This window comes from Lonchura striata, chromosome 21, assembly GCF_046129695.1.
Source record: "Lonchura striata isolate bLonStr1 chromosome 21, bLonStr1.mat, whole genome shotgun sequence".
Taxonomy (NCBI): domain Eukaryota; kingdom Metazoa; phylum Chordata; class Aves; order Passeriformes; family Estrildidae; genus Lonchura; species Lonchura striata.
This window is the reverse complement of record NC_134623.1, coordinates 1,421,531-1,441,064: the sequence shown is the minus strand read 5'-3', so window position 1 is coordinate 1,441,064 and position 19,534 is coordinate 1,421,531. Positions and strand designations below refer to the sequence as shown.

Here is a 19,534-nt window from a genome sequence, read left to right as displayed (position 1 = left end):
GGTCTTTGGGCCTCTGGGGGTCTTGGGGGTTTTGGGGTCTTGGGGGTCTTTGGGGTCTTTGGGCTTCTGGGGGTCTTGGGGTTTTTGGGGTCTTGGGGTCTTTGGGCTTCTGGGGGTCTTGGGGGTTTTGGGGTCTTGGGGGTCTTTGGGCTTCTGGGGGTCTTGGGGATCTTTGGGATCCTGGGGGTCTTGGGGGTTTTGGGGTCTTTGGGCTTCTGGGGGTCTTGGGGGTCTTTGGGATCCTGGGGGTCTTTGGGGTCTTTGGGATATTTGGGCTCCTGGTGGTCTCTAGGGTTTTTGGGCTTCTGGGGTCTTTGGTGTTTTTGGGCTTCTGGGGGTCTTGGGGGTCTCTGGAGTTTTGGGGTCTTTGGGCTTCTGGGGGTCTTGGGGGTCTTTGGGGTCTTTGGGCTTCTGGGGGTCTTGGGGGTCTTTGGGCTTCTGGGGGTCTTGGGGGTTTTTGGGCTTTTGGGGGTCTTTGGGGTTTTTGGGCTTCTGGGAGTCTCTGGGGTTCTGGGGGTCTTTGGGATTTTGGGGGCCCTGGGAGTTCTTTGGGGTCCTTGGGGTTCTGGGGGTCTTGGGGCTTCTGGGGGTCTTTGGGGTTTTTGGGCTCCTGGTGGTCCTTGGGGTCTTTGGGGTTCTGGGGATCTTGGGGGTCTTTGTGCTCCTGGGGGTCTTTGGGCTCCTGGTGGTCCTGGTGGTTCTTTGGGATATTGGGGGTCTTGGGTGGTCTTGGGGGTCTTTTGGGTCTTTGGGCTTCTGGTGGTCTTGGGGGTTTTGGAAGTCTTGGATGTCTCAGGTCCTGGAGATCTTGGAGTCCTTTGGGGTTTTCGGGCTCGTGGTGGTCCTGGGGGTTCTTTGGGGTCTTTGGGGATTTTGGGCTCGTGGTGGTCCCGGGGCACAGCAGCCCCCTCCCCACTGACCCCAGACCCATTTCCCCCCAGACGACGACTCGGTGCCGCTGCTCCCGGTGCTCCTGGGGGTCCTGGTGCCGGCGCTCGTCCTCCTGGGCCTGGCCGGTGCCGTCCTCTTCTACCGGCACCGCACCAAAATCGGCGACTACTGGCTCTGGAAGCGGCAGCCGCCGCCGGACTCCCGGCCCCTGCGGCCGCCGCCCGGCTCCGGGGCCGCCGCGGCCGCTCCCAACGGATCCGCGACCCCGTAACCGGGGAGAGGCCGCGGAGGGAGCGGGACCCCCGGCCCGACCCTCCGCCGCGGCCACCGAGCGGGCACCGAGAGCGGGGCCGGGCCGGAGCCACCGCGGTGGGTGCAGCTCCCAGCCTGGGACGGACCGGGACGGACCGGGACACCCAGCCGGGCCCTGGCGTGGATCTCCGGGGCTTCGCTGCAGATTTTTATCCCTCGAGTGGTTTTTTTGGGATGGATTTGGCGACTTTGGAGGTCTTGGAGCTCCGGGCGGAGCATCCGGGGTGGAATCCCCGGGGAGGTTTTGGCGCTGGCGGGAGGACGAGGGGCAGGAGGGAGGGGACAGGGAGGTGACAGCGACACGTCCCACCAATAAACGCTGCAGGTGACATCCACGGGGACGCGACGCTGCAATTCCGGGCTGGGGGTGGCACTGGGGGGAGGTGACCGGGCTGTGCCCGCATTGTCCCACCCGCCTGGGGACATCGCCGGTGTCCCCGCATTGTCCCACCCGGTTGGGACATCGCCGGTGTCCCCGCATTGTCCCACTCGGTTGGGGACATCGCCGGTGTCCCCGCATTGTCCCACCCGGTTGGGACATCGCCGGTGTCCCCGCATTGTCCCACCCGGTTGGGACATCGCCGGTGTCCCCGCATTGTCCCACCCGCCTGGGGACATCGCCGGTGTCCCCAGCCCGTCCCCCCCGCACCCCGACCCGGCTGGGGACATCGCCGGTGTCCCCGCATTGTCCCACCCGGTTGGGGACATCGCCGGTGTCCCCGCATTGTCCCCCCCGCACCCCGACCCGGTTGGGGACATCGCCGGTGTCCCCGCATTGTCCCACTCGGTTGGGGACATCGCCGGTGTCCCCGCATTGTCCCGACATCACCGGTGTCCCCGCATTGTCCCGACATCGCCGGTGTCCCCAGCCCGCCCCCCCCGCACCCCGACCCGGTTGGGGACATCGCCGGTGTCCCCGCATTGTCCCACCCGGCTGGGGACATCGCTTGTCCCCGCATTGTCCCGACATCGCCGGTGTCCCCGCATTGTCCCACCCGGCTGGGGACATCGCCGGTGTCCCCGTATTGTCCCGACATCGCCGGTGTCCCCGCATTGTCCCACCCGGTTGGGACATCGCCGGTGTCCCCGCCCGTCCCCCCACGCGGTCCCGTCTGTCGCTGTCGCTTCGCCCACGCGCGGCCCGGAGCCGCCCACGCGGGGAGGGCTCAGGGGGCGTTCGGGGAGGGGCTGGGGGAGGGATTTTTTTTGGGGGGGGGGGTTTCGTGAAGCGCCGAGCACCGGGCGGGGGTGGGGGGGGGATTTTGGGGGGGGGCTGGGTGGGTTTCGCGTGGGCGGGGGGAGGAGCAGCCCCGCGGGACCGGCGGCGCGCGCGGCAGCGGAGGAGCTGCCTTCGGCCTCAGCCGCTTCTTCCTCCTCTTCCCCATCCTCCTCCGCTTCGTCCCCATCCTCCTCCTCCTCTTCTCCCTTCCCCATCCTCCTCCGCTTCATCCCCATCCTCCTCTTCCTCTTCTCCCTTCCCCACCCTCCTCCGCTTCATCCCCATCCTCCTCTTCCTCTTCTCCCTTCCCCATCCTCCTCCGCTTCATCCCCATCCTCCTCCTCCTCCCCGTCGCCTCCGTCCTCCTCCGCTTCATCCCCACCCTCATCCCCCTCGCCCTCCCCCTCCATCGCCGCCTCCATCCTCCTCTTCCTCCCCACCCTCCTCCTCCTCCTCTCCCGATGGGCGCCCCCGGCCCGGCCACGCGGCTCCTGCCCCCCCTCGTTCTGGCGCTCGCAGGTAAAGGGGGCAGGGGGGGCTCCTGGGTTTATTTGGGGGGGGGACCCTCCAAAATGGGGAGGGGGCGTCTCTGAGGATCCCCAAAACCAGCGATCATTAATTGGGGGGGGGGGGGGGGGAGAGAGCCCGAAATCAGCAGCGATTTTATTTTTTGGGGAGACACGACCCTGGGGACCCCCGGGAGTGGAAGGGGGGGACCCCCAGAGACCCCCCCAAAACACCAGAGGCCCTTTAGTGATGGGGTGGGGGGGGCACACAGGGACCCCCCACCCAACCCAGTAGTGAGGGACCCTAAAAATTCGGGGGGGTTCACACGCAGGGACCCCCAGGACCCCAAAATCCCAGCGGCCTTTTGGACTGGGGGGGTTGGGGACACACGGGGACACCCCCAGGACCTCGGCAGTTTTTTGGGGGGGGGTCTCAGGTTCGGCGGGGTCCCCCCCAGCCGGAATTGGGGGGGACTGCCCGTGGTGGGGGTCTCGCAGGGGTCGCCCGGGGCACCTTCACGGTGGTGGCCTGGCCGCGGGTGGCCGTGGTGGCCTTCGGGGGCTCGGTGACCGTCAACTGCAGCCGCAGCGCCTGCCCGGGGGGCGACAACGCCACGCTGGGGCTGGAGACCCCCCTGCCCGCGACCCCCGGCGCCGGGGGGCTCCGCTGGCAAAGCTTCCGGCTCCACAACGTGTCCCGGTGGAGCCCCGGGCCCGTCACCTGCACCGGCCGCTGCGGCGACACCGAGGCCAACGCCAGCACCGGCGTCCTCGTCTACCGTGAGTGCCGGGGGGGACGCGGCGGGGACACCGAGGGTGGCACCGAGGGTGGCACCGGGTGGGTCTCCAGAGCTGCCGGTGCCGGGACACGGTGGGGACACCGAGGGTGACACCGGCTCGGTCCCCAGAGCTACCGGAGCCGGTACCGGGGGGTGACACCGGGGGTGACACCGAGGGTGGCACTGTGGTGGTGTCACCGGCTCGGTCCCCAGAGCTACCGGGGCGGGGGGACACGGTGGGGATACCGGGGGTGACACCGCGGTGGTGACACCGGCTCGGTCCCCAGAGCTACCGGAGCCGGTACCGGGGGGGTGACACGGTAGGGACACCGAGGGTGACACCGGCTCGGTCCCCAGAGCTGCCGGAGCCGGTACCGGGGGGGGATACCGGGGATGACACCGCGGTGGTGACACCGGCTCGGTCCCCAGAGCTGCCGGAGCGGGTGGAGCTGGAGCCGGTACCGGGGGGGGTGACACGGTGGGGACACCGAGGGTGACACCGAGGGTGGCACCGGCTCGGTCCCCAGAGCTACCGGAGCCGGTACCGGGGGGGTGACACGGTGGGGACACCGAGGGTGACACCGAGGGTGGCACCGGCTCGGTCCCCAGAGCTACCGGAGCCGGTACCGGGGGGGATACTGGGGATGACACCGCGGTGGTGACACCGGCTCGGTCCCCAGAGCTGCCGGAGCCGGTACCGGGGGGGATACCGGGGATGACACCGGGGGTGACACCGGCTCGGTCCCCAGAGCTACCGGAGCCGGTACCGGGGGGGTGACACGGTGGGGACACCGAGGGTGACACCGGCTCGGTCCCCAGAGCTACCGGAGCCGGTACCGGGGGGGATACCGGGGGTGACACCGCGGTGGTGACACCGGCTCGGTCCCCAGAGCTGCCGGAGCGGGTGGAGCTGGAGCCGGTACCGGGGGGGTGACACGGTGGGGACACCGGGGGTGACACCGGCTCGGTCTCCAGAGCTGCCGGAGCCGGTACCGGGGGGTGACACAGTGGGGACACCGCGGTGGGGGCACCGGCTCGGTCCCCAGAGCTGCCGGAGCCGGTACCGGGGGGGATACCGGGGATGACACCGGGGGTGACACCGGCTCGGTCCCCAGAGCTGCCGGAGCGGGTGGAGCTGGAGCCGGTACCGGGGGGTTGACACGGTGGGGACACCGGGGGTGACACCGGCTCGGTCCCCAGAGCTGCCGGAGCGGGTGGAGCTGGAGCCGGTACCGGGGGGGTGACACGGTGGGGACACCGAGGGTGACACCGAGGGTGACACCGGCTCGGTCTCCAGAGCTACCGGAGCCGGTACCGGGGGGTGACACGGTGGGGACACCGAGGGTGACACCGGCTCGGTCTCCAGAGCTGCCGGAGCCGGTACCGGGGGGTGACACAGTGGGGACACCGCGGTGGGGGCACCGGCTCGGTCCCCAGAGCTGCCGGAGCCGGTACCGGGGGGGATACCGGGGATGACACCGGGGGTGACACCGGCTCGGTCCCCAGAGCTGCCGGAGCGGGTGGAGCTGGAGCCGGTGCCCCCGGTGGCGGTGGGGGACAGCCGGAACGTGACGTGCCGCGTGCGGGAGGTGGCTCCGCTGCGGAACCTGACGGTGACGCTCCGCCGCGGCACCGAGACGCTGCGCACCGAGAGCTTCGGCGACGCCGAGGGCAGCGCCAGCGTGGCCGTGAGCCACCCGCTGACCGTCACCCGCGGGGACCACGGCCAGCACGTCACCTGCCACGCCGAGCTCTCCCTGCGGCCGCACGGGCCCCTCTTCGCCCGCGCCGCCGTCCCGGTCACGCTCTCGGTGTTCGGTGAGTGGCGGCGCCGTCCCCACCCGCCGTCACCTCGTTGTCGCCCTCCCGGCCACGCCGCGCTCACCGGGATCCCGTCCCCGCCTCCGGGGATGCGCCACGGCCCCGGTGACCCCGCGTCCCCTCCCGGTGTCCCCGCAGCTCTCCCGGAGCCGCCGCAGCTCCGGGTCCCCGCCGTCCTCGAGGCCGGCACCGTGACCGCCGCCAGCTGCCGCATCACCGGCGCCTTCCCGGCCGGCGACGTCCGTGTCACGGCCGCGCTGGACCGGGAGCCGCTGAACGTCACGGCGGCGGTGGCCGGCGACACGGTGACGGCCAGCACCGAGCTGTCCCCGCGCAGCCCGGGCCCGCGGGAGCTCAGCTGCACGGCCGCGGTGGCCACGGCGGCACGGACGGCGCGGAGGCAGCTCCACGTTTACCGTGAGGCACCGGGAGGGGTGGCGGGAGGACCGCGGGAGCTCCAAACCCCCTCGGACCCACCCGTGGCACCCTCCCGCAGGATTCCCGGTGCCCACCCTGCAGCTGAGCCCGGCCCCGGTGGCGGCGGGCGGCGAGGTGACGGTGACGTGCCGCTCCGGTGCCACCGAGCCGCCGGCGGCGCGGCTGCAGCTCCGCGATGCGAACGGCGGCGTCCTGGCCGAGGGGCCGCCGCCGCGGCTGCAGCTCCGGTTACCGGCTCGGCGCGACGACGACGGACGGGAATTCCGGTGCCGGGCCAGCCTGGCGGTCGGTGACACCGTGCTGACAAAGGACGCGGACGCGCGGCTGGCGGTGCTCTGTGCGTGCCGCGGCCCCGCCCGCCGCTCCCGGCATTCCCCAAAATCCTTGTTTTATTCCCCAAAATCCTTGTTTTATTCCCCAAAATCCCTTCTTTTATTCCCCAGATATTCCCGAAATCCCGGCATTCCCCAAATCCCTTTTTTTATTCTCCGAAATCCCGGCATTCCCCAAAATCCTTGTTTTATTCCCCGAATTCCCGGCATTCCCCAAATCCCCTTTTTTTATTCCCCGAAATCCCGGCATTCCCCAAATCCCTCTTTTTATTCCCCGAATTCCCGGCATTCCCCAAATCCCCTTTTTTTATTCCCCGAAATCCCGGCATTCCCCAAATCCCTCTTTTTATTCTCCGAAATCCCGGCATTCCCCAAAATCCTTTTCTTATTCCCCGAAATCCCGGCATTCCCCAAAATCCCTTTTTTTATTCCCTGAAATCCCGGCATTCCCCAAATCCCTTTTTTTAATTCCCTGAAATCCCGGCATTCCCCAAAATCCTTTTTTTTTATTCCCCAGATATTCCCGAATTCCCGGCATTCCCCAAATCCCCTTTTTTATTCCCCGAATTCCCGGCATTCCCCAAATCCCTTTTTTTAATTCCCGGAATTCCCGGCATTCCCCAAATCCCTTTTTTTATTCCCCAGATATTCCCGAAATCCCTTTTTTGTTGTTTTCCTCCCCAGATCTCCCCGAAATCCCTTTTTTGGTCATTTTTCCCCCCAGATCTCCCCGAAATCCGTTTTTTTTTTTGTTTTTTTTTCCCCAGATCTCCCCGAAATCCCTTTTTTTGTCATTTTTCCACCCCCAGATCTCCCCGAAATCCCTTTTTTTTTGTTTTTCCCCCCAGATCTCCCCGAAACACCTTTTTTTTTGTTTTTCCCCCAGATCTCCCCGAAATCCCTTTTTTTTTGTTTTTCCCCCAGATCTCCCCGAAACCCCTTTTTTTGTTTTCCCCCCAGATCTCCCCGAAACCCCTTTTTTTTTGTCGTTTTCCTCCCCAGATCTCCCCCAACCCCCTTTTTTTTTGTTTTTCCCCCCAGATCTCCCCGAAACCCCTTTTTTTTTTGTTTTTCCCCCCAGATCTCCCCGAAACCCCTTTTTTTTTTGTTTTTCCCCCCAGATCTCCCCCAACCCCCTTTTTTGTTGTTTTCCCCCCAGATCTCCCCGAAACCCCTTTTTTTTTGTCGTTTTCCTCCCCAGATCTCCCCCAACCCCCTTTTTTTTTGTTTTTCCCCCCAGATCTCCCCGAAACCCCTTTTTTTTTTGTTTTTCCCCCCAGATCTCCCCGAAACCCCTTTTTTTTTGTTTTTCCCCCCAGATCTCCCCGAAACCCCTTTTTTTTTGTTTTTCCCCCCAGATCTCCCCGAAACCCCTTTTTTTTTTGTTTTTCCCCCCAGATCTCCCCGAAACCCCTTTTTTTTGTTGTTTTCCCCCCAGATCTCCCCAAAATCCCTTTTTTTTTGTTTTTCCCCCCAGATCTCCCCGAAACCCCTTTTTTTTTTGTTTTTCCCCCCAGATCTCCCCGAAACCCCTTTTTTTTTTGTTTTTCCCCCCAGATCTCCCCAAAATCCCTTTTTTTGTTGTTTTCCCCCCAGATCTCCCCAAAATCCCTTTTTTTTTGTTTTTCCCCCCAGATCTCCCCGAAATCCCGGCCAGCGGCTGCCCCGCCCGCCGCACGTGGCTGCGGGGCACGCTGGCGGCGCTGTCCTGCCGCGCCACCGGCAACCCCGCGCCCACCGTGACCTGCGGCCGCCGCGGGGTCCCGGTGGCCACCACCGAGCCCGAGCCGGTGACCCGGTCCCGAGCGGGCACCTACGTGTGCAACGCCACCAACGCGCTGGGCACGCGCAGCCGCCGCGTCACCGTGCGCGTGGAGTGTGAGTGGCACCGGGGCGGCACCGGGGCGGCACCGGGGCGGCACCGGGGCGGCACCGGGGCGGCACCGGGGCCGGTAGCGGGTCCCCGAGGTGGCCAGCGAGGTGACCGCGTGGCCTCCGTGTCCCCCCAAAGACGAGCCCACGCTGTCCGAGGCGGGGTGCCCGGCGCGCCGCGTCTGGGTGGAGGGGCAGCGGCGGGAGCTGGAGTGCCGCGCCGACGGGGACCCCGCGCCCAGCACGAGCTGCGCCCGCCGCGGCGGCACCCGTGGGAGTGGCACCCGTGGGAGTGGCACCCGTGGGAGTGGCACCCAGCACGATGGCACCCAGCACGGGGACACCCGTGGGAGTGGCACCCAGCATGGTGACACCCAGCACGGTGACACCCGTGGGAGTGGCACCCGTGGGAGTGGCACCCGTGGGAGTGGCACCCAGCACGGGGACACCCAGCACGGTGACACCCGTGACGGTGGCACCCGTGGGAGTGGCACCCGTGGGAGTGGCACCCAGCACGGTGACACCCAGCACGGTGACACCCGTGGGAGTGGCACCCAGCACGGTGACACCCAGCACGGTGACACCCGTGGGAGTGGCACCCGTGGGAGTGGCACCCAGCACGGGGACACCCGTGGGAGTGGCACCCAGCACGGTGACACCCAGCACGGTGGCACCCGTGGGAGTGGCACCCAGCATGGTGGCACCCAGCACGGTGACACCCGTGATGGTGGAGCCCGCAATAATGGCACCCAGCACGGTGCCACCCAGCATGGTGGCACCCACAACGGTGGCATCCGTGAGAGTGGCACCCGTGGGAGTGGCACCCACAATGGTGGCACCCACCACGGTGACACCCACGATGGTGACACCCAGCACGGTGACACCCATGATGGTGGCACCCAAAAGGGTGGCACCCGCGATGGTGGCACCCACAACGGCGAGGTCACCCTCCACGGTGACACCCTTGATGGTGGCACCCACGATGGTGACACCCTCCATGGTGGCACCCACGATGGTGACAACCACTATGGTGGCACCCATGAAGTTGGCACCAGTGACAGTGACACCCACCATGGTGAGGTCACCCACGACGGTGGCACCCACGACGGTGGCACCCACGACGGTGGCACCCACGACGGTGGCACCCGCGGCCGCGTGGTCACCCGGGCCGACGGTGGCCGCTACGTGTGCAGGGCCACCAACCGGCACGGGGTGGCCGTGAGGAGCGTCCTGGTCACCGTGGAGTGTGAGTGCGACACCGGGCGTGACACCGGGCGGGGACGGGACACCGGGGACGGGACGGGACACCGGGACGGGGAGGGGACACCGGGACGGGAGGGGACACCGGGGACGGGAGGGGACGGGGAGGGGACAGGGATCTGGTGGCACCAGGGATGGCACAGGGGTCTCCCGGTGGATCCCGATGGGTCAGGGCGGTCTCCCGGTGGATCCTGGTGGGTCAGGGTGGTCTCCCGGTGGATCCCGGCGGGGTCAGGGTGCTTTCCCGGGGGTCTCCCGGTGGATCCCGGTGGGTCAGGGTGGTCTCCCGGGACTCTCCCGGGGCACTCCCGGGGTGTCAGGGCGGTCTCCCGGTGGATCCCGGTGGGTCAGGGTGGTCTCCCGGGGGTCTCCCGGGGATCCCGGTGGGTCAGGGTGGTCTCCCGGTGGATCCCGGGGGGTCAGGGTGGTCTCCCGGGGCTCTCCCGGGGGTCAGGGTGGTCTCCCGGTGGATCCCGGGGGGTCAGGGTGGTCTCCCGGGGCTCTCCCGGGGCTCTCCCGGGGGGTCAGGGTGGTCTCCCGGTGGATCCCGGGGGGTCAGGGTGGTCTCCCGGGGCTCTCCCGGAGCTCTCCCGGGGGGTCAGGGTGGTCTCACGGGGGATCCCGGTGGGTCAGGGTGGTCTCCCGGTGGATCCCGGTGGGTCAGGGCGGTCTCCCGGGGCTCTCCCGGGGCTCTCCCGGTGGGTCAGGGTGGTCTCCCGGTGGATCCCGGTGGGTCAGGGCGGTCTCCCGGGGCTCTCCCGGGGCTCTCCCGGTGGGTCCCGGTGGTCTCCCGGTGGGTCCCGGTGGGTCAGGGCGGTCTCCCGGTGGATCCCGGTGGGTCAGGGCGGTCTCCCGGGGCTCTCCCGGGGCTCTCCCGGTGGGTCAGGGTGGTCTCCCGGGGGATCCCGGTGGGTCAGGGTGGTCTCCCGGTGGATCCCGGTGGGTCAGGGCAGTCTCCCGGGGCTCTCCCGGGGCTCTCCCGGTGGGTCAGGGTGGTCTCCCGGGGCTCTCCCGGGGGGTCAGGGTGGTCTCACGGGGTTCTCCCGGTGGGTCAGGGTGGTCTCCCGGGGGATCCCGGTGGGTCAGGGCGGTCTCACGGGGGATCCCGGTGGGTCAGGGTGGTCTCCCGGTGGATCCCGGTGGGTCAGGGCGGTCTCCCGGTGGATCCCGGTGGGTCAGGGTGGTCTCCCAGGGCTCTCCCGGGGCTCTCCCGGTGGGTCAGGGTGGTCTCCCGGTGGATCCCGGGAGGGTCAGGGTGGTCTCCCGGGGGATCCCGGTGGGTCAGGGTGGTCTCCCGGGGCTCTCCCGGGGCTCTCCCGGGGGGTCAGGGTGGTCTCCCGGTGGATCCCGGTGGGTCAGGGCGGTCTCCCGGTGGATCCCGGTGGGTCAGGGTGGTCTCCCAGGGCTCTCCCGGGGCTCTCCCGGGGGGTCAGGGTGGTCTCACGGGGGATCCCGGTGGGTCAGGGTGGTCTCCCGGTGGATCCCGGGGGGTCAGGGCGGTCTCCCGGGGCTCTCCCGGTGGATCCCGGTGGGTCAGGGTGGTCTCCCGGGGCTCTCCCGGGGCTCTCCCGGTGGATCCCGGTGGGTCAGGGTGCTCTCCCGGGGCTCTCCCGGGGCTCTCCCGCCACCATCCCGCCTCCCGCCGCCTCCAGACCGGCCGAGCCTCGGCGAGCGCGGCTGCCCCGAGCGGCGCCGGTGGCTGGAGGGGACCCCGGCCGAGCTGGGCTGCGCCGCCACCGGGAACCCCCCGCCCCGCGTCACCTGCGCCAAGCTGGGCGAGCCCGGCAACGCCACCGGGCCCGGCGACCCCCGGGACCCCCCCCGGGCCACCGCCAATGTCACCCGCGCCCACGCGGGCACCTACCGGTGCCGGGCCACCAACGCGCACGGCTCCGCCGTCCGCAACGTCACCGTGGCCGTGGAGTGTGAGCGCGGGCGGCGATTTTGGGGGAAACCGGGGGTTTGGGGGGAAACCGGGGGTTTGGGGGAAAACCGAGGGGTTTGGGGGGAAATCCGGGGGTTTGGGGGAGCAAACCGGGGGTTTGGGGAAACCGGGGGTTTGGGGGGAAACCGGGGGTTTTTGGGGGGTAAACCGGGGGGTTTGGGGACAAACCGGGGGTTTGGGGGGGCAAACCGGGGGTTTGGGGGGGAAAACCGGGGGTTTGGGGGGGCAAACCGGGGGTTTTGGGGGGTAAACCGGGGAGTTTTGAGGTCAAACTGGGGGTTTGGGGGGAAACCAGGGGTTTGGGGGGCAAACCGGGGGTTTGGGGGGCAAACCGGGGGTTTGGGGGGGCAAACCGGGGGTTTGGGGGGCAAACCGGGGGTTTTGGGGGTTAATCCGGGGGTTTGGGGGCAATCCGGGGATTTGGGGGGAAATCCGGAGGGTTTGGGGGGCAAACCGGGGTTTTCAGGGGGCAAACCGGGGATTTTGGGGGGAAAAAGGGGTTTTTGGGGTCAACCCGGGGTTTTCGGGGGGCAAACCGGGGGTTTTGGGTTGCAAACCGGGGATTTTGGGGGGAAATCCGGGGGTTTGGGGGGCAAACCGGGCGTTTTGGGGACAAACCGGCGATTTTGGGGGGAAACCCGGGGCTTTGGGGGCGGCTCTCAGCGGCGGCCGCTCGCCCCGGCGCAGACGGCCCCGCCGGTGTCACGGTGCGCGTGCTGCCCTCGGCCAACGTCAGCCGCGGCGGCGGCTTCACCGTGGAGTGCGGCGCCGAGGGGCTCCCGGTGCCCACGTACAGCTGGGCGCTGCCCCCCGCGCCCAACCTGCGCCTGGCCGCCGACAACCGCTCGGTCACCGTCACCGGAGCCACGGCGGCCAACCGGGGCGTCTACACCTGCACGGCGAGCAACCGGCACGGCCGGCGGGCCGGGAGCGTCGTGGTGCGGGTGGACGGTGAGCTGGCGAAGCGGGCTGGGGAGGGAGGCGGGCACCGGTTCCGGTCCGGTGGTACCGGCCCCGTCCCGGTGTTACCGGTCCTGTCCTGGTGGTACCAGTTCCGGTCCGGTGGTACCGGCCCCGTCCCGGTGTCACCGGTGTGTCCCATTGTCACCGCCACATCCCGGTGTTACCGCCCCGTCCCTGTGTCACCGCCCCATCCCGGTGTCCCCGTGTCCCGGTGTCCCGACCCGTCCCGGTGTCACTGTGTCCCGGTGTCCCGGCCGGTCCCGGTGTCACTGTGTCCCGGTGTGTCCCGGTGTCACTGTGTCCCAGTGTCACTGGTCCCGTCCCGGTGTCCCCGTGTCCCGGTGTCCCGGTGTCACTGTGTCCCGGTGTCCCGGCCCGTCCCGGTGTCCCGGTGTCCCGGTGTGTCCCGGTGTCACTGTGTCCCAGTGTCACTGGTCCCGTCCCGGTGTCCCGGTGTGTCCCGGTGTCACTGTGTCCCGGTGTCCCGGCGTGTCCCGGTGTCACTGTGTCCCGGTGTGCTGGCCCGTCCCGGTGTGTCCCGGTCAGTCCTGGTGTCACTGTGTCCCGGTGTCACTGGTCCCGTCCCGGTGTCACTGTGTCCTGGTGTCCCGGCTGGTCCCGGTGTCACTGTGTCCCGGTGTCACCGGTCCCGTCCTGGTGTCCCGGTGTGTCCCGGTGTCACTGTGTCCCGGTGTCACTGGTCCCGTCCCGGTGTCCCGGTGTGTCCCGGTGTCCCGGCCGGTCCCGGTGTCACCGGTGCCGCCCGCAGGGAGCCGTCTGGCGGCGCTGGCGGCGTTGGGGTCCCTGGGCGCGGTGGCGGCGCTGGCGCTGGCGGCGGCCGGCGGCGTCTACGTGAAGAGCGCGGCCGGTAGGACGGGCGAGTACAACGTGCGCGACGCCGAGGGCTTCGGGACCAGCACCGGCACCGCCACTGCCACCGGCACCGGCACCGAGGGCTTCGGGATCTGCCTGGCGCAGCCGTGACCGGCACCGGCACTGGCACCGGGACCGGCACCGGCACCGGTACCGAGGGCTTCGGGATCCGCCTGGCGCAGCCGTGACCGGCACCGGGACCGGCACCGAGGGCTTCGGGATCCACCTGGCGCAGCCGTGACCGGCACCGGGACCGGGACCAGCACCGGCACCGGCACCGGCACCGGCACCGAGGGCTTCGGGATCTGCCTGGCGCAGCCGTGACCGGCACCGGGACCGGCACCGGCACCGGCACCGGCACCGAGGGCTTCGGGATCCGCCTGGTGCAGCCGTGACCGGCACCGGGACCGGGACCAGCACCGGGACCGGCACCGGCACCGAGGGCTTCGGGATCCACCTGGCGCAGCCGTGACCGGCACCGGGACCGGGACCAGCACCGGCACCGGCACCGGCACTGGCTCCGAGGGCTTCAGGATCTGCCTGGCGCAGCCGTGACCGGCACCAGGACCGGGACCGGCACCGGCACCGGCACCGAGGGCTTCGGGATCCACCTGGCGCAGCCGTGACCGGCACCGGGACCGGGACCAGCATCGGGACCGGGACCGCCACCGGCGCCGAGGGCTTCGGGATCCGCCTGGCGCAGCCGTGACCGGCACGGCCACCGGCACCGGGACCGGCACCGATCCTCCCGTGCTCCCCGAACCCCAAACCCCCGGGCCCGGGGGATTTTGGGGGGATTTTGGGCACTCGGCAGTGCCAGGACGTTCCTCTGGAGGTGCCCGGTGGTACCGGCACAACCGCGGGGAGGATTTTGGCATCCGGATCGAGCAGTCGGGACCGGGACCGGGACCAGGACCGGGACCATCCCCGTGGGGTTTTGGGGTCCCCAAAGTTCCCCCCCCACCCCCCAGGGGTTTTTTGGGGGGTTTTGGGGCGATCTGAGGGATTTGGGAGCCGCCGCTCGGGGCCGGGCGCTCCGGGGGTCGCGGGGCCGGTTCCTCCCGGGGCGGGGAGCGACCCCCCCCCAAAATAAACGGCCCCGGTGCCGGGGGGCGTCACCACCGAGCTGGCCCCGAATCTGCTCCCCTGGAGCCCCCCGGTGTTACCGACACCCCCCGGTGTCACCGAGACCCCCCAAAACCCCCCCGGTGCCACCAACCCCTCCCGGTGTCACCGACCCCTCCCGGTGTCACCAACCCCCCCCAGAATCCCCCCCGGTGTCACCGAGACCCCCCCGGTGTCACCGACCCCCCCCCCAGAATCCCCCCGGTGTCACCGAGCCCCCCCCCGGTGTCACCGACCCCCCCCAGTGTCACCGAGACCCCCCCGGTGCCACCGGACACCCGCAGGACCCCGAGCAGCACCCAAGGGTGCCCAATTAGCGATGGGTCCCTCATTAATGACCCGGGGCTCGTTACCCAATCCGAACCCCGGGATTTTTTTGGGGGGCTGGCGGGGGTCGCCCTGTCCCTCCCCCCTCCCGGGGGGAATTTGGGGGGACCCGAATCGATTTTTGAGGGGGGGTCCCCCAAGGGGTTCCGTGTGGTTTGGGGGTGTCGGGATAGGATTTCGGGGTGTCAGTATAATTTGGGGTGTCAGGATTTGGGGTGTCAGTGTGGTTTTGGGGTATCTCAGTACAATTTGGGGTGTCAGTATATTTTGGGGTGTCAGTATATTTTGGGGTTCAGTGTAATTTCGGGGTGTCAGGATTTAGGGTGTCAGTGGGGTTTGGGGGTGTCAGGATTTTGGGGTGTCTGGGGTTTCTGGGTGTCGGGATAGGATTTTGGGGTGTCAGTGCGGTTTCGGGGTATCTCAGTGTATTTTGGGGTATCTCAGTGTATTTTGGGGTTCAGCGGGGTTTTGGGGTGTCAGGATTTGGGGTGTCAGTGTATTTAGGGGTATCTCAGTGTATTTCGGGGTATCTCAGTATATTTTGGGGTGTCAGCGTGGTTTGGAGGTGTCAGGATTTGGGGTGTCAGTGTATTTCGGGGTATCTCAGTATATTTTGGGGTATCCCAGTATCATTTTGGGGTGTCAGTGTGGTTTAGGGGTGTCAGGATTTGGGGTGTCAGTGTGGTTTGGGGGTATCTCAGTATATTTTGGGGTATCCCAGTATAATTTTGGGGTGTCAGTGGGGTTTCGGGGTGTCAGGATTTGGGGTGTCAGTGTATTTTGGGGTATCCCAGTATAATTTTGGGGTATCCCGGTATAATTTTGGGGTGTCAGTGTGGTTTGGAGGTGTCAGGATTTGGGGTGTCAGTGTGGTTTTGGGGTATCTCCGTGTATTTCGGGGTATCTCAGTATATTTTGGGGTATCCCAGTATAATTTTGGGGTATCCCGGTATAATTTTGGGGTATCCCGGTATAATTTTGGGGTGTCAGTGTGGTTTGGGGGTATCTCAGTATATTTTGGGGTATCCCAGTATATTTTGGGGTGTCAGTGGGGTTTGGGGGTATCTCAGTGTATTTTGGGGTATCCCGGTATAATTTTGGGGTATCCCAGTATCATTTTGGGGTGTCAGTGTGGTTTGGGGGTATCTCAGTGTATTTTGGGGTATCCCAGTATATTTTGGGGTGTCAGTGGGGTTTGGGGGTATCTCAGTGTATTTCGGGGTATCCCAGTATAATTTTGGGGTATCCCAGTATATTTTGGGGTATCCCAGTATATTTTGGGGTATCCCAGTATAATTTCAGGGTATCCCAGTATATTTTGGGGTATCCCAGTATATTTTGGGGTGTCAGTGTGGTTTGGGGGTATCTCAGTATATTTGGGGTATCCCAGTATAATTTTGGGGTATCTCAGTGTATTTTGGGGTATCTCAGTATATTTTGGGGTATCCCAGTATATTTTGGGGTATCCCAGTACAATTTTGGGGTGTCAGTGGGGTTTGGGGGTGTGCCCGTCCACGTAGAAGTTGCGCGTCAGGCGGGGCAGGGCGATGCGCGCCCCCTCCATGGCCGGGCTCAGGCACAGCTGGCAGCCCAGGCGCGAGTTCTCCCGCAGCAGCGGCGCCTGGTCCAGCAGATCCTCCTCCCTACGGGATTACCGGGGATTACCGGGGGTTCCCGGGGGTTACCGGGGGGTTTGGGGGTGTCCCGGGGGGTTTGGGGGTGTCCCGGGGGGGTTTTGGGGGGCTCAGGGGGTTTGGGGGCTCAGGCACAGCTGGCAGCCCAGGCGCGAGTTCTCCCGCAGCAGCGGCGCCTGGTCCAGCAGATCCTCCTCCCTACGGGATTACCGGGGTTACCGGGGGTTACCGGGGTTACCGGGGGTTACCGGGGGTTTGGGGGTGTCCCGGGGGGTTTGGGGGTCACAGGGGGTTTGGGGGCTCAGGCACAGCTGGCAGCCCAGGCGCGAGTTCTCCCGCAGCAGCGGCGCCTGGTCCAGCAGATCCTCCTCCCTACGGGATTACCGGGGTTACCGGGGGTTCCCGGGGGTTACCGGGGGGTTTGGGGGTGTCCCGGGGGGGTTTTGGGGGGCTCAGGGGGTTTGGGGGCTCGGGCACAGCTGGCAGCCCAGGCGCGAGTTCTCCCGCAGCAGCGGCGCCTGGTCCAGCAGATCCTCCTCCCTACGGGATTACCGGGGTTTACCGGGCTTACCGGGGGTTACCGGGGGGTTCCCGGGGGGTTCCCGGGGGGTTTGGGGGTGTCCCGGGGGGTTTTGGGGGGCTCAGGTGGTTTTGAGGGCTCGGGCACAGCTGGCAGCCCAGGCGCGAGTTCTCCCGCAGCAGCGGCGCCTGGTCCAGCAGATCCTCCTCCCTACGGGATTACCGGGGTTACCGGGGGTTACCGGGGATTACCGGGGGTTACCGGGGGTTTGGGGGTGTCCCGGGGGGTTTTGGGGGGCTCAGGTGGTTTTGAGGGCTCGGGCACAGCTGGCAGCCCAGGCGCGAGTTCTCCCGCAGCAGCGGCGCCTGGTCCAGCAGATCCTCCTCCCTGCGGGGTTACCGGGGCTTACCGGGGGTTCCCGGGGGGTTCCCGGGGGGTTTGGGGGTGTCCCGGGGGGTTTGGGGGTGTCCCGGGGGGTTCCCGGGGGTCCCTCACCGCTCGTCGGGCGCCGGGAGCCGCTCCAGGTGGGGCTCGCTGATGTAAACGTGGCACGTGGAGCAGGCCAGGGACGCCTCGCAGGCGCCTGCGGGACCGGAGAGAACAACGGGAATACCGGGAATACCGGGAGAGCACCGGGAACACCGGGAGAGAGCCACGGTAATGCCGGGAGTACCGGGAGGGCACCGGGAACACCGGGAGAGAGCCGGTAAAGCCCCGGGAACACCGGGACAGCCCCACGGGAGCGCCGATAGCACCGGGAGAGAGCCGGGAATAGCGGGAACAGCGGGAGAGCACCGGCAGAGGGAGCCGGTAATACCAGGAGAGAGCCGGGAATAGCGGGAGTACCGGGAGAGTACGGGGAGAGTACCGGGAATACCGGGAAACTACCAGGAGAGGGCGCCGGTAATACCGGGAATAGCGGGAGAGAGCCGGGAGAGAGCGCCGGTAACACCGGGAGTACCGGGAGAGTATTGGGAATACCGCGAGAGCACCGGGAGAGAGCGCCGGTAATACCGGGAATAGCGGGAGAGAGCCGGGAGAGAGCGACGGTAACACTGGGAGTACCGGGAGAGTATTGGGAATACCGCGAGAGCACCGGGAGAGAGCGCCGGTAATACCGGGAATAGCGGGAGAGAGCCGGGAGTACCGGGAGAGAGCCGGTAAAGCCCTGGAAATACCGGGACAGCCTCACGGGAGCGCCGATAGCACGGGGAGAGAGCCGGGAGAGTACCGGGAACACCGGGAGAGCACCGGTAAAGCCCCGGGAATACCGGGAATAACGGGAGAGTACCGGGAACACCGGGAGAGAGACGGGAACACCGGGACAGCCCCACGGGAGCCGCCGTTAGTACCGGGACAGGCCTCGGGAACGCCCCGAGAACAGCGGGACAGCCCCGGGAACGCCCCTGGACACCCCCGGGAGCGCCGTTAGCACCGGGAACGCCCCGGTAACACCGGGACACCCCCAGGAACGCCTCGGTAACACCGGGACACCCCCCAAGCGCTGTCAGCACCGAGACCCCCGCGGAGCACCGGCCCCGTCCCGGGAGCGCTCTGTCGGTACCGGGAGCCTCCCGGAGCCCCGAGCGCGCTTCCCCACTCCCGTTCCCGGTGCCGGTACCGACCCTCCAGCTCCAGCCCGTGCCGCTGCGCCAGGTGCAGCACGTTGTCACCGACTCTGCCGCGCACCGGCACCTCCCGCCCCTCCCGGTCCACGAACACGACGTTAACCCTGCGGAAAGCGGGAGGGAAAGGCCGCGGCGGGCTCAGCGCCGGGACTCGCTCCGGTTCCGCCGCGCCGCGAGGGAGTTGCCGGGACTCACACGGCGGCCTCGGGCTGCTCGGCCGCGGCGCCGCCGCCGCTGAGGCCGCGGGAGAAGCCGCGGAGGAGCCGCCGCGTCACGGAGCCGCCGCTCGCCGCCATGGGCGCCGCCATGTTGGGCGCCACGTGACCGCGCCACGTGACCGCCCGCGGGGAGAGGGGCGGGCCAGGGAGGGAGTGGGCGTGGCCATAGAGGGAGTGGGCGGGGCCAGGGAGGGAGTGAGCGGGGCCGGGGAGAGTGGGCGGGGCCAGGGAGGGAGTGGGCGGGGCCTCCGCTGGGCGCGAAAAGCCCGGCCGCGAATTTGGCGGGAAATTGGGGATTTTTGGGGGGAAATTGGGGATTTTTGGGGAGAAATTAAGGATTTTTTTAAATTTTGAGCGAAAATTGTGGGATTTTGGAAGGAAATTGGGGGATTCTGTGGGGAAATTTGGGAATTTGGGAGGAAATTGGGGAATTCTGAGGGGAAATTGGGGAATTTTGGGGGGAAATTTGGAATTTTGGGGGGAAAATTGGGGATTTTTGGGGGGAAATTGGGGATTTTTGGGGGGAAATTGGGGATTTTTTGGGAATTTTGAGGGAAAATTGTGGGATTTTGGGAGGAAATTGGTGAGTTTTGGGAAAAAATTAAGGGATTTTGGGAGGAAATTGGGGAATTCTGTGGGGAAATTTGTGAGGAAATTGGGAATTTTTGGGGGGAAATGGGGGGATTTTGGGAGGAAATTGGGGGATTTTGTGGGGAAATCTGGGAATTTTGGGAGGAAATTGGGGATTTTTTTGAATTTTGGGGGAAATAGGGGGATTTTGGAAGGAAATTGGGAAGAAATTCGGGAATTCTGTGGGGAAATTTGTGAGGAAATTGGGAATTTTGTGGGGGAAATTGGAGATTTTTGGGAA

General features: G+C 66.9%; 2 protein-coding genes across 2 annotated transcripts; one reads left to right on the top strand and one right to left on the bottom strand.

Moving 5' to 3' along the window:
- Positions 1 to 2,883: 2,883 nt before the first annotated feature.
- ICAM5 (intercellular adhesion molecule 5) lies at positions 2,884 to 13,399 on the top strand. Its single transcript, XM_077787669.1, has 10 exons — positions 2,884 to 2,941; positions 3,427 to 3,708; positions 5,145 to 5,525; positions 5,667 to 5,945; positions 6,025 to 6,726; positions 7,934 to 8,176; positions 8,310 to 9,416; positions 11,083 to 11,355; positions 12,039 to 12,326; positions 13,108 to 13,399. The coding sequence occupies exons 1-10, from the start codon at positions 2,884 to 2,886 to the stop codon at positions 13,320 to 13,322; spliced, it is 3,828 nt and encodes a 1,275-aa protein (XP_077643795.1). The 3' UTR covers positions 13,323 to 13,399.
- A 3,465-nt stretch (positions 13,400 to 16,864) lies between these two features.
- FDX2 (ferredoxin 2) lies at positions 16,865 to 18,753 on the bottom strand. The gene is made up of 5 exons (XM_077787668.1): positions 18,641 to 18,753; positions 18,443 to 18,549; positions 17,313 to 17,400; positions 17,079 to 17,204; positions 16,865 to 17,027 (listed from the first exon to the last, which is right to left on the bottom strand). Exons 1-5 carry the CDS (start codon positions 18,751 to 18,753, stop codon positions 16,865 to 16,867), a joined length of 597 nt encoding a protein of 198 aa, XP_077643794.1.
- Positions 18,754 to 19,534: the final 781 nt, after the last annotated feature.

Excerpts from the sequence above, each read along its gene's own strand:
- ICAM5 (XM_077787669.1), top strand. The coding sequence starts at position 2,884 with ATGGGCGCCCCCGGCCCGGCCACGCGGCTCCTGCCCCCCCTCGTTCTG. Across the intron at positions 5,946-6,024 it reads GAGGCAGCTCCACGTTTACC|GATTCCCGGTGCCCACCCTG; the intron begins GTGAGGCACCGG and ends ACCCTCCCGCAG. Across the intron at positions 9,417-11,082 it reads CGTCCTGGTCACCGTGGAGT|ACCGGCCGAGCCTCGGCGAG; the intron begins GTGAGTGCGACA and ends CGCCGCCTCCAG.
- FDX2 (XM_077787668.1), bottom strand. The coding sequence starts at position 18,753 with ATGGCGGCGCCCATGGCGGCGAGCGGCGGCTCCGTGACGCGGCGGCTC. Across the intron at positions 18,550-18,640 it reads GAGCAGCCCGAGGCCGCCGT|GGTTAACGTCGTGTTCGTGG; the intron begins GTGAGTCCCGGC and ends CGCTTTCCGCAG. Across the intron at positions 17,028-17,078 it reads GGGACACCCCCAAACCCCCG|GGAGGAGGATCTGCTGGACC; the intron begins GTAACCCCCGGT and ends GTAATCCCGTAG.